The 12,472-nt window shown below is 42.2% G+C and overlaps 1 protein-coding gene across 2 annotated transcripts in view; it reads left to right on the plus strand.

Moving 5' to 3' along the window:
* Nucleotides 1-12,472, plus strand: part of KDM4B (lysine demethylase 4B) — a 277,035-nt gene that overhangs the window by 252,570 nt on the left and 11,993 nt on the right. For both annotated transcript variants that reach the window (XM_036755284.1, XM_036755292.1), the window contains 3 exons: nt 6,131-6,316; nt 6,413-6,577; nt 7,357-7,476. In XM_036755284.1, coding sequence (XP_036611179.1) covers nt 6,131-6,316; nt 6,413-6,577; nt 7,357-7,476 — 471 coding nt within the window. The remainder of the gene's footprint in view (nt 1-6,130; nt 6,317-6,412; nt 6,578-7,356; nt 7,477-12,472) is intronic.

Here is a 12,472-nt window from a genome sequence, read left to right on the forward strand (position 1 = left end):
ACATACACATATAAGTATATATAAAAATGTATTTGTCAATATAAGGTAACTTTCTAGGGAAGGCACTTAAGAGTTGGAGGATTCAGGAAAGGTCCAACTTTGAAAGAAGCTAGGGATCCTAAGAGTTGGAAGTAAAGAGGAAATGCATGCTAGCCTGTGCAGAGACAAGGAAAAGAAAGACAGAAGGTCATGTGACGAATAAGAGATAGGATGGTTTGGCTAGAGGAGAGAGTTAAATAATGTCTGATAAGCCATTAAGAAAGATAAATGTTCTCATATGTTGTAGGATGCATACCATTTGCATTTATATATAGGGATTCTGATAAGTTTGTTTAAAAGTAGATATGAATCACACTTAATATGTATGGATAGGTTCCTTGGGGCCCTTAACCTTTGTAAGCAGCCTTCTTTTAGGGACTGACTAAAGGGAATTCAAAAGGAATTCATACAGAGCTGGGTTTACTATAGGGGCTCGCATTACTGACTCAGTTTATTCTTTTGGCCATTTTTTCTGGCCACTTTCTCTAGAGATAGTCCAGCTGCCTCATCTTTCATATGAATTTTAACCCAGAGGTAAATATGACTGTATCTTTTGGGGCTGAGGATTTAGTATTCAGACTCTCACATGTCCACTCGGGGGCAGTATCTCCTGCATGGTGATCAGGCTTCTAAGGATGCTCTCATGGTCCTCTGTACAGTGAGAGAGCTGCCACCAAAGAGGGGACTACTCCATGAGCGGGGTACAGAGGAAGAATGTGCTATGCCTTTAGGGGTGCATGATGCACTGGAACATCAAACTGATGGTTGGGCCCAGGTCAGCTGTTGGTCTGCATTGGAGGGACTCATGTGGGCAAGGCAGTATTTGGGAAGGGGAGAGATTCATTAAGCATGCAGCCACCAGATCCAAGCCCAGCCAGGCATTGGATGGGTGATTACGAAGAGGCTGTGTTGGTTTCCAGAGTTATTCCTCTGTTGTGCAAATGGGTTTTGTACACAAATGTGGATGTAAAAAGCATTCATTATTCAGGTGGAGTGATGGAGCAATGCAACGCGCGAGTGATAAATCCTCTCACACAGGCTCTTTATGGATCATCTGACATTTCCAGCATGCATCCTCTTCATTACCAGCACTTGTAACGATGAATTAAAAATCCTTTTACACAAGGCTCACTTGTACTGCTTAATGGGGCCTCACAAGGAAAACACTTAACTCCTGCAGGTCTGCCCACTAGCAGCCTAGCACCATTGTACCTATCTAGTATCTCCTCCCATCCTCATTCCAGGCCCAACTTTCTTGGTCTGATTATGATAGTCTGTGGCTAAGAAAGATGACTTCACAGGGATGTGATTTCCATTTACATATACCAGGATCCCATGTAGGAAAGAAAAATGTGAGCCCTTATCAGCTTAGACCTGATCCAAAGCACCTTCTCAAACTACCTGTTAGATTACCAGCTTCCATAGTTGTTTAAGAGAGCCCACATCTGATGGCTTAACCACTTGTACACAAAAGCGGTTCAAATCTAACCCACCTTAGCCAAGTTGAGGAACAACAATAGGCTAATGAATACTTACTGTATGAGTCAGGAGTCTGAATTGATCGGGCAGTTCATAGCTGGTCGTAGCTTCTGCTGTGGGGTGAATGTTTGTAGATGATGTGTGTGATCTCTTTATTTGAGACATGATGGATTTCTCGGAAGAACTGTTAAGTATGAGAAGCACACAAGAAGAGTGCTCTATTTATCTTTTCTTAGAATATGTTATATTATGTTATATATATATATATAATACAGGGTGTTCCTAAAGTCTGGACACAGGCAGAAATGCATATTTTCAAAAAATGAAATGAATGAAATTTTCAACAACATTTTATTTAGTTGGGATATTAACAAATACCATCTTCAATATGATTTCCATCATTTGTGATGCAAAGGCTGATGCCCTTTGCAAGATTCACATGAACTCGATGCAACAACTCCACATTGCTGTTAGTTTTAGCACATTCAGTCTTTATGTGTTCAATCAAGTGTGTTGCATCTGTGATTTTCATTGAGTACACCTTCTCCTTTAGCATACCCCAGAAAAAGTCAAGGGGGTGAAGGTCTGTTAATATTCCAAATGTTTCAAAGTATGCATTTTTGCTTATGTGTCCAGACTTTAGGGACGCCCTGTATTTTATATATAGAATATATTACATGTAAAGTCTGGAAGGATTTTGGGCCTTCTTGATAGAAAGGAAGTTATTCTATACTCTGATACTAGGAATGTTTATTGACTAAATTAGATCACCTGTCCTGCACACTAGTAAGTAAACCTGCCTGTTCTTTCACACTGCTGTGTGCTTACGTCTTTTTTCATGCATAGTTGTTTTGTTACACTTTGTAAGAGCACACTTAGGACATGATGCCCACTAGGAGTCACTATAGGCCTACATCAGTAAGCACCAAATGGCTCCTCTTGAAGTCCAGCTCTGGGCATCATGGTTCAGTTTTCCATCCAAACCTGTAGCCCTCTCTTCACATTTTATTAACCACATAGCTACATATCTCATTGTTAATGGATAATCACTTGAATTCAGCTCCTGTGCCCCTCAAAAGTGGTCCTATGGACCACTAGGCAAGTAATAGGACCGTAGCTTCTCGAGATGGAAGGGATCTCAGAAGTTATCCAGTTCAGTCCATAAATGAATGAGAATCTCCTCCACCACATCCCTGAGAGTTGGTAATCCAGGCCTTGGTCTAAAACCTCTCCTGAAAGGAGGTTGCTACCACCTGAACCCAAGGCATCCCTTTTCACTTTCAGATGGCTTCATTACAAAGTTTTTCCTTAACATTAATCTGCCTCTACATTTTCTGCCAAATCATTACTCCTGGTTGTCCCATTTGAAGATATTACTAGATGTCTAAGATTATTCCTAATCCTAAACAAGAATAGATGGGCAAAAATATCTTGCTCCCAAGATATTGAAACCACTGCCTGTTAGCCGAACTGTAGAGGCGTGATCCTCCGCTCTGAAGCTACGTTTCCTCACGTTGTTCTATTGGGTGCTGATATTCTTTTCTGAGGAGCCTTCAGGCCTGGGTCTGATTCAGGGGGCATGAATAGAGGAGATTCAGGGAGCAGTGTCTTTGAAGAACCCCAGAGTATCTGAATGATCCATCAGTATGTCGTCTGCATTGAGCCCATGTGTCTTCTTACACTGCAAGGCTCTCTTAACCCATCCAGCCATGCAGTGTTATAAGAAATGGTCTTTGCATGCCTCCTGATTAATGGTGTATTATGGACCTGAGTGTAAATTATTTATGACGTGGAAATTTAGAATAATTAGCTGTCATTCCTCAGTGTAGTAAATGAATTGTAGTGTTCATCATGCTGAAGACAGCCCATTCTTCACTCTGTGCTCCAATCTGATTTTTCACTATGCATTTGCTCTAAGGATTTTCTCTCATGAGATAGCTAGGTTTGGGTCTCATCCCTACAAAGTGTCTTTGTATAGTTCCTTCTTTTCCCTTCCCAACTTTTCTTAGACTCTCGATTTCCTCTTCTGGACACTATAAGGGTGTGTCTCTTCAGGCTATAACCAGCCTACTTATTAGTGATTTGTTTTAGTGAAATGTGCAGAACTGGTCATACTTGTTTTCCATGTTGTCCATTTTGTGGAGGAGTCTGGCTGTGACTTGAGTTCTTTTCAGTACCTTCATCGTTCTGTGTTGCTGGTGGCTATCACAGCAAGGAAAATCAGAGTCCTCAGGACTTGAAGGTCAATACTCCCTCACGAAGGAATATTGAACATGTTGTATATCAGCACTGTCCTTGTTGGTGAGAGATTTTTCTATTGACAGTTTAGTAATGAGATCTCATCACTATTGATTCCAGTGTGGGGCTACGTTCCTGCTGAGCCCTTAGCTGTAGTACTTATCTAGTATTTGAACACAGTTTACAGAGTGATAAAGGAGCCACTTATTAAATACTTTGAGTGACGTTTAGATAACATAAAGGAATCTGGCTAGTTCTGAAGCTAGCCAGTTCCTAGGATTACCACAGCATCCGTGTGCAGCGGTGGAGTGGGGTGTGTGACATACTCTGATACCCCTGTAGTGCTCATTGGCCATGTATACTGGGGTGAGGGACATGCGTGCAGCAAGGTGTTTGGTTTCAAGTTTGTAGGTGATGCTGTGTGGTTCACCAAGGATGAAGCCCTTCATAAGGGAGCTCTATTTTGTGATGCTATTTTTAAGGCAGTTATGCAAAAACAGCTTTCTGTGGAAAGAAAATCAGAACAATTCCTTTGAAGCCTGACAAAAGCTCCCAAAGGGAAGATCAGAACTGAGACAACAGTGTGATCTGAGGTAGTTCCTTGGAAGGGATATAGCCAAGCCTTTTCAGTCAGTCAAGCCATACTAAGTCCTGAGGCTACAAGGAGAGACAAAAACACAGTCCCTGCCTTCAAGGAGCACGCAGTCTACAAGTGGAGACAACAGGCACAGATCGTGCACACTAGATATGGATGGTGCAAAGGGAAAGCTCTCAGTAGGGAGGCATTAGTGGGGAGGAGGGAACTGGGAAAGGCTTCTTATAGAAGGTGTGATTTGAGCTGAGTCTTGAAGGAAGCCACTGAAACCAAGAAGCAGACAGTGTTCCAGGCATGAAGGACAGCCAGGGAAAAGACAGAATCAGGATGGAGTATGGTATGTGAAGAGCACCAAGGTCACCGTCACTTACATTATGTGGAGGATGGTAATGGGCAGGGCCGTGGATAGAGTGCCCAGCCTGGAGTCAGAAGCCTGTTCTTCCTGAATTCACATCTGGACTCAGGCACTTACTAGCTTTGTGAACCTTGGCAAGTCATCAAATCCTGTTTGCCTTGGTTTCATCATCTGTAAAATGAGCTGGAGAGGAAATGATAAACCACTCCAGTATCTCTGCACAAAGAAAACCTGAAATGGGGTCCCAGAGTTGGACACGGCTGAGATAACTGGACCATGAAGGTAGTAAAATGTAAGAATCCTGGAAAGGTAGGGAGAGGCTTCAAAAACCAATCAGGGGGTTTCATATTTGATCCCAGAGGTAAGAGGGAGCCACTGGCATTTGTTAACTAAAGGGAGATGATGGGTGATATGGTTAGACTTGGACTTTAGGAACTTACTTTGGTTCCTGAGTGAAGAATAGATTGCAGTGTTCAGAGACTTGAGGCAGGGAGATCAATTAGAAGTTATTGCAGTAGAGCAGGGCTGGGCTAATAAGGAGCTTATACCAGACTTGCAGCTGTGTGGGTGGGGGAGGCAAATTCAAGAGGCTTTGAGAAGGTAGAAGGGACAAGATTGGGCAGCCGAGCGGATGTGTGGAGTCAATGCAAGTCAGGAGTCAAGGATGGCACTGAGGGGGCAGCCTAGGGGCATGGGGGTGGCAGTGCCCTCATCAGAAGAAGGGAATGACTGAGCAGTGTTTTGGACATGTTGAGTTCGAGACATCTGTGGATCATCCTGTTCAAGATGCCCTAGAGGCAGCTCTGCAACTGACCCCGTCTTTGGCCTTGAGGATGTGGTTTCATCTCTCTGGACATCATTTTGTTTTACTAGAAAATGATATGGTTAAACAGCCATGATCTCTGAGTGTCCCTGGAGGCAGGAAGGACCTGAGGTTAAATTCAGCCTCAGGTACTTAATAGCTCTGTGACCCTGGGAGAGTCAACTTAACCTCTGTCTGCCTCAGTTGCTTCAACTGTAAAATAGGGACCGTAGTAACACCTACCTCCCAAGTTGTTGTGAGGATCAGATGAGGTAATAAATGGTAAAATGCTTAGCACAGTTCATGGCACAAAATAGACGCTTAATAAGTACTTATTCCCTTCCTACTTCCTCTCCTCCCTTCCCTGAAGAGGGCAGGCACTAGAATTAAGGAGGGAATCAGGAAAGGCTTTGTGTAGAGTTTCAGTTGGGACTTGAGGGAAACCAGAGAAGCTAAAAGGGAGAGATAAGGAGGAAGAACGTTCCAGGCTTGGGGACAGCCAGAGAAAATGCCTGGAATCTGAAAGGATCTGTGTTTAGGTAAGCAGTTTTTAGTTGACTAATTAATGAGCTTGTCTTCCTGCATAAAAACCAGATTTCTTTGTCTGACTGTTTCACTTCAGAAATGTGTTTACTGTCGAAAGCGGATGAAGAAGATATCTGGAGCTTGCATCCAGTGTTCGTACGAGCACTGCTCAACTTCTTTTCATGTGACCTGTGCCCACGTGGCTGGGGTCCTAATGGAACCTGATGATTGGCCCTACGTTGTGTCTATCACTTGCTTTAAGCATAAAACAGGCAGCCAAGGTGTAAGTGCTTCTTGGTATAAAATTTTCACTTTTTCTTAATCTTCATCAGTGCCTGTTTGGGTTGTTGAGACCGTGACTTTTCTCTGTCTTTTCTAGGTCCAATTTCTAAGGGAGGTGTCATTGGGCCAGACAGTTATCACAAAGAACCGCAATGGCCTCTATTATCGGTGCAAAGTAATTGGCACAACCACACAGACATTCTATGAAGTGAACTTTGATGATGGTTCCTACAGTGACAACTTGTACCCAGAGAGCATTATTGTGAGCAGCCTTGAGATGTTCTGGTGGGCTTGTGGGAGGGGAGGAGGAAAATGTTACCTGATCACTTGATGAAAGAGACTGCCATTAATAAGCTAAGAAACTGCTTGGGAAAAGTTGGGAAAGTGAAGACTGGCACCATGTGTCTTTTCCCTTGTTGCCTTCAGGAGCATTGTACTATGACCTCTTCTTTACCTTCAGACATCCACCTTTCTGCACCTTCAAACTATTCCTTCGTTTTACACAAAATTCAAGCAAGACAATATTCAGTAATTACACGAGACGTAAAAAAGGACCGTTCTGCCGACAGTAGCTCACCAAGGGCAAGGATTCTGTTTACTATGTTGAGCTTGCTACCCAAGTGTCTTATCACAGTTCCTGATTCTCTGACCTGTCAGGCTTGTGAGCTTGAGGGGATGATAGCATTTAATCTTTTACTGATCCAATTAACTCCTCATTTTATTTAAAACAATATATATGTATATATTTTAATTCTTTCAGTAAATAAGCATTTACTTAGTGATTAATTTACCAAAATCCTTGGGGTAGGCATTGGGAGAGATACAAAGATAAATACTACTTACCTCAAATGAAGCTATTCTTTTTAGAAAATGGTAGTTTATTGTTATCACCAGAATCACCTTGGCCACAATTGTAAGTGTTGGGTAGTATTAAATCTTGAGCACAAATGGATAGCAATAGGCAAAGACTTGTTTACGTGTGGCTTTCCACCTTAGGGATATGTGTGCATTGCCTTTTAAACTGTATTGTTTTATCAACAGAGCAGAGATTGTATCCAGCTGGGACCCCCTCCTGAAGGGGAGTTTGTTCAGCTCCGGTGGACTGATGGAAATATCTATAAAGCCAAGTTCATTTCAGCTGTGATCAGTCACATTTATCAGGTAAGAAGGAAGAAATCTATCACAATCTTGTTTACCACTCCCTAAGACCTGGGTTGATTGGGGGGCGGCAGGGGGCAGAGTAGACAGAATGAGAGAGAAGACAGTCTGTTTTTGGAGTATTCAGAAAAGTCATTGATAATGGAGAATAATGACCGAGGGATTGTTTTTCAGCTGTCAAGAATGAATCTTTCACTCAAATCCTCTTCCTGTGCCCCATCACAGCATGGCACTTATGCTGGGCTTTTCAAAGCGATGGCCACAGAACACAAGCTCCGGCAGCTTCTACCAAGCTAACAAATCTTAGGTAGTGCCAGTCAGTGTGTCTAAGAATTGGCCGAGCCCAGAAAAGCTCATCACTACAAAACTGGTCCCTGAATGACTTTTTTTTTCCTTTTTTGACACCACCGCTCACCCAGACTGCCCAGCAGGGTCTGGATGGTTTGTGATCTACACTGGTGGTTAGGTGGACCTGCACCAGTGAAATCACCCAGCCTTGAGATACCACAGTAAGGAGAAAAGAGTGGCCATCTTGTTCTCTTTGCTTGCCTTCCAGGTCTGCATTGCCCTGTATGTAGCACCTCTGTGGCCTCACTGCAGCCTGAGGGTCCTAGGTGCTCTTTGTGGCAAAATGTACAGCCCTCTGAAGTGAGTCTGGAAAGGAGGGTTGGGGGTGGAATGCCATTAGGGTATTGGCATCATATTGGTGCTCTAATGAAAAGCATGCCTTGTCCTATTAAAGATCTAAATTCATGACAGGACACAGTGAGGAAAACCCTACTCCTTAACTGGAAGCGAGCAGTTTCTTTGTTCTCTCTGATAAATGAGCACCTTGGGCAAACTCTGGGTCCTACCTTAGGGTTGGGCCAGCCAGCCCTGAGATGTATAGCTCTTCTTGATTCTTTTCATTTGTGCCTGGGCCGAGTGCAAAGACCTCAGGAGCTGCTGGAGACAAAAAACGTCTACATAATGGGGCGGTCCACTTATTCAAATAAGACGATGAAGATTATTCGCACAGCCCTGTGCTGATGAAGAGGAGCTTGAGTAGAAACAACTCCACACAGCACACCGTCCCATATAATTTGCATTGGGTTTGAATGTTCTGTGTAGTTATTCTAATAGCGTATTTGCTGTTGTAATTGTATTTAGTTTAAGCTGATGTTAATTTGTGTTCTCCAAGCTAGGATTGTCAGGGTTGGCATCTCTTTGGGAATTTAAAATTTGTAGTAGGTGACAACTTGGAGAGTAGCACTGATTTTGTTACCATTTCACAATGTTAAAATTACCCAGCTTTATTTTGGTCATCAAATTGGATGTGTGGCCTTAAGAAACCCTCCAAGTAGGAAGACTTGGAGTCAGAGAACCTGGGTTCTAGTCTTTGTTCTCCCGTGGGTGAATCACTGTACCTCATCTATAAAAGGAAGTAGGTCTCGCTCTCTAAGGACTTTTCTACTTGAGGTTGCATGTGATTTAGTTAGACTCCCAATTACCTTTCTGTCCTCTCTCCCATGCCCAGGTATGTGGTCAGTGCCCTGTGACTACTGAAAGCTCTCCCCAGTTGTGTTCCAGAGTAGCTCTCTGTTATCCCTCCTCAGCTGATTATCTTCCTGTTTCTAATTCCCAGCAACCCCAGGTTGGTGAAGGACCTTGAGTCCATACCACGTGAGGATCAGTTGAAGGGTCTGGGGGCATTTATCTTGTTGAATGAGAAAACAGGGAGAAGCATAGTGACTTTGTTCAAATATTTGAAGGGCTGTCATGTGGAAAAGAAACTAGACTTAGTCTTCTTGGCCCCAGAGGTGAGAAGCGAAAATAGTGGAGAGAAGTTATAAGGAGGCCAATCAAGGCTTGGGGGTGAGGAGGAGCTCTCCCAGAGTGAAATCAGCTGCCACAAGATATCAGGGCTTCTCCCCCACTGTAGGCTTTCAGGTGATGATTGGATTATGCTTTGTCTGGTGCACTGTAGAAGAAAGTCTTTGGGGATGAGCAGAGACTATCAAGATGGCCACTGCATTCTATTCCAACTCAAAAATTCTGTGTTTCTGTGATCTAAGTTTTTCTCTTTGGACATATCCCAGCTTTTTAATATCCCTCCTAAAACATGTTACTCTGAAATAAACCCATTATTTCATGTGAGCTGACCAAGCCAGAGTACATGGTCTAGTCATTGGGGATACAAAGGCCAAAGTGAAAACAGGTCCTGCCCCCAAGAGGTTTACAGTGTAGCCAAGGGAGACCACATTTACATGTACATATATTTACAGCATAGCTACCTGGCAAAGCTAGTTTGGCTGGACTATTGCATGTATGCCCTTAGGCTGAAAAGAAAGGTAGGCTGGGATCAGGCGGTAAGGGCCTTCGATGCTAAACCAAGGGTATTCATATTTGATCTTGGAGACAGTAGGAGCTACTGGACTTTATTGCCTAAGAGCATGACATTACGCTTTAAGAAAATAATGCTGGCAGCTATGTTAAGGTAGCACTGTAAATCCACACAGTTTGGAGGAGTTGGGGAAGAAGCATGGTGGAAAGTATTTGGGTGAATGGGTGCCATACTGTCACTGCAGTGTGCTACAGACAGTCTGGTCAGACAGAGGACATAGATGAGAGGTTTAGGAAACAGTTTACAAGCCTATCGCAGCAACATGATGTAGTAGTAATGGGTAATTCAGATGTGCAGATATCTGATCTCTCTCTTTGCAGAATCAGAGCATCTAACAGTTTCCTTCTTTGAAAAGTAGAAAAACCAATAAGGGAAAATAAAATTCTTATGGATCATGTGGTTGCTTTGGAATGGGGCTGATAGGAACTTTGTGAGGAAGTTACTACTACACATTAGAAGTTGCCATGGATTAAGAGAGGAAAGTTGGGAATATCCTGGCATGCATCCTAGATTTTGGAGAACAAATCTCAGAGGGTTGAAAGGAGGGATAGAAAAGATGCTGTGGCTTATAATTCTATAGAAGTTGTCATTCTAAGGGGCATGAGAAATTTGCTGCAGTGAAACTGAAGACACAAAGGGGAGCCATCTAAAGAGATGGCTACATGGGGAATTCACTGACAGATTAAAAAAAATTTTGTTGATATAATTTGTTTATACAACACCTTAACTCCCTTACCTCAGTGAACCATTTTTTGTAAGGATGAATAAACAAAGAGAAGGAAAATGCATGTAATTGAAGCCAGTCAAAACATCAGTCAAGTCTGACAGTATATTTAGTGTTCCATACCTACAGTCCCCCACCTCTGCAAAGATGGAAGAGGGTGGTGCATTTTCTTATCTTTTATTCAGTCAGCCTCAGTCATTATATTTATGGCTTTCAGTTTTATTAAGAGAAAGAACTGCTACTCAGGGTGAATGGGATGATAAAGGATCATGGAGAGAAGTTAGAACTACTTATCCCTTATTTTGCTTCTCTTTTCTCTACCAAGGAAAATGGTCATTAGACTAGAAAGGACATGACAAAAATGGCTCCTAGAAATCTGATAGCTAACAGAGTTGGGGAACTAGTAAAATTATCCAAAGTTACTGTTTTCAGTGACTATTCTCCAGACCCAGGAGAACTCTGTACTCAGAAACACAAAAAAAATCAACTGGTATATATGACTGTTGAGTCACTGTCAGGGGTCTTTGAAAGACTTTAGAGAATGGGAAGAGGTATTGCAGAATTGGATAAGGAGCAAATGCTGCCTCAATTTCCCAAAAAAGATAAGAGAATGAAATCTGCAAATTACAGACAGAACAGTGATTTGAATTGATTCTTGGTAAAACATGGCTGAGAAAGGTCTAGAAAAAGGAAGAATGATCATAAAATAATGGCTTCATTAAGAAAAAGTCTTGACAGCCTAATTTCATATACTTTTTTGTAGGGTTAGCCAATTGGTTGATCAGAGGAGTGTTATAGATACAATTTACCTAAATTTAAGCATTTGACAATTTCTTATTCTGTTCTTGTGGACGAGATGGAAAAATGTGGGCAACATATGGTGGGTATTATTAAATGGATTGGGAATTGAATGAATAGCAAGATCCAAAAAGAGTAGTTCTTAAGGGATCCATGTTGACTTAGAAGGTTTCTGTTGCATTGCCCAAGTGATCTTTAGTGACAGGCTTGTTAGATCTGCAGATGACATAATACTGGAAATGATAGTTAAAAGGTTGGATGATAGGATCCTAAAAAGATATTAACAGGCTAGAAAGTTGAGCCAACTCTAACAAGATGAAATTTAATAATTTAATAGGCCAAGCCTTATACGTGGTTCTAAAGGAACACTTAGAAGGACACAGTATCCAGGACTGGGGACATAAGAATTCCCTCTCTATTACTGCCCAGATCAAACATGAGTATCCTTGGTTTAGCATTTCATGCCTTCTAAGCCTCACCCTACCTTTCCAGTCTTATTGCATGCACACAGTAATCCGGCCAAACTAGCTTTTCTGGCCTCACACATGTCACTCGGTATCCCACCTCTCTCTGCCTTTGCCCTGGCTGTCCTCCATTCCTGGTCTGAACTTCCATTTGAAGCATTTTCTGAATTCCCCAAACTGCCAGGTATCTATTTTGTATCTACTTGTATGCGTAAACGTGGTCTCCCTTGGCTAGACTGTAAACCTCTTGGGGGCAGGGACTTGTTTCCACTTTGGCCTTTGTAACCCCGGCTCCTAGCACCTGGCACATAGTAGGCTCTTAACAAAATGCTTGTTGATTCATTAATTGCTACTCGGTCTTCCCTTTTGCCTGTCCTGTTATTTTAAATAAGATTATACCTTTCCAGGGTCATGTTCCAGTAGTGAGTCTCATCTCATCAAATCTCAGTGATGCCTATGAGGTCTCTAGTTTATCATGCTTATTATTACTCAATGTACTTATATGGAAGTATCTTTGGGTTTTATTACCAGCTCCTATGAATTTCTTGATATCATTACTATTCTTCCTACATTGAAGGTACTTTTTTTTAATATATAATTTCAGTGTACATACCTAGGGAATTTTTTTAT

Source organism: Trichosurus vulpecula, chromosome 1 (assembly GCF_011100635.1).
Source record: "Trichosurus vulpecula isolate mTriVul1 chromosome 1, mTriVul1.pri, whole genome shotgun sequence".
Taxonomy (NCBI): domain Eukaryota; kingdom Metazoa; phylum Chordata; class Mammalia; order Diprotodontia; family Phalangeridae; genus Trichosurus; species Trichosurus vulpecula.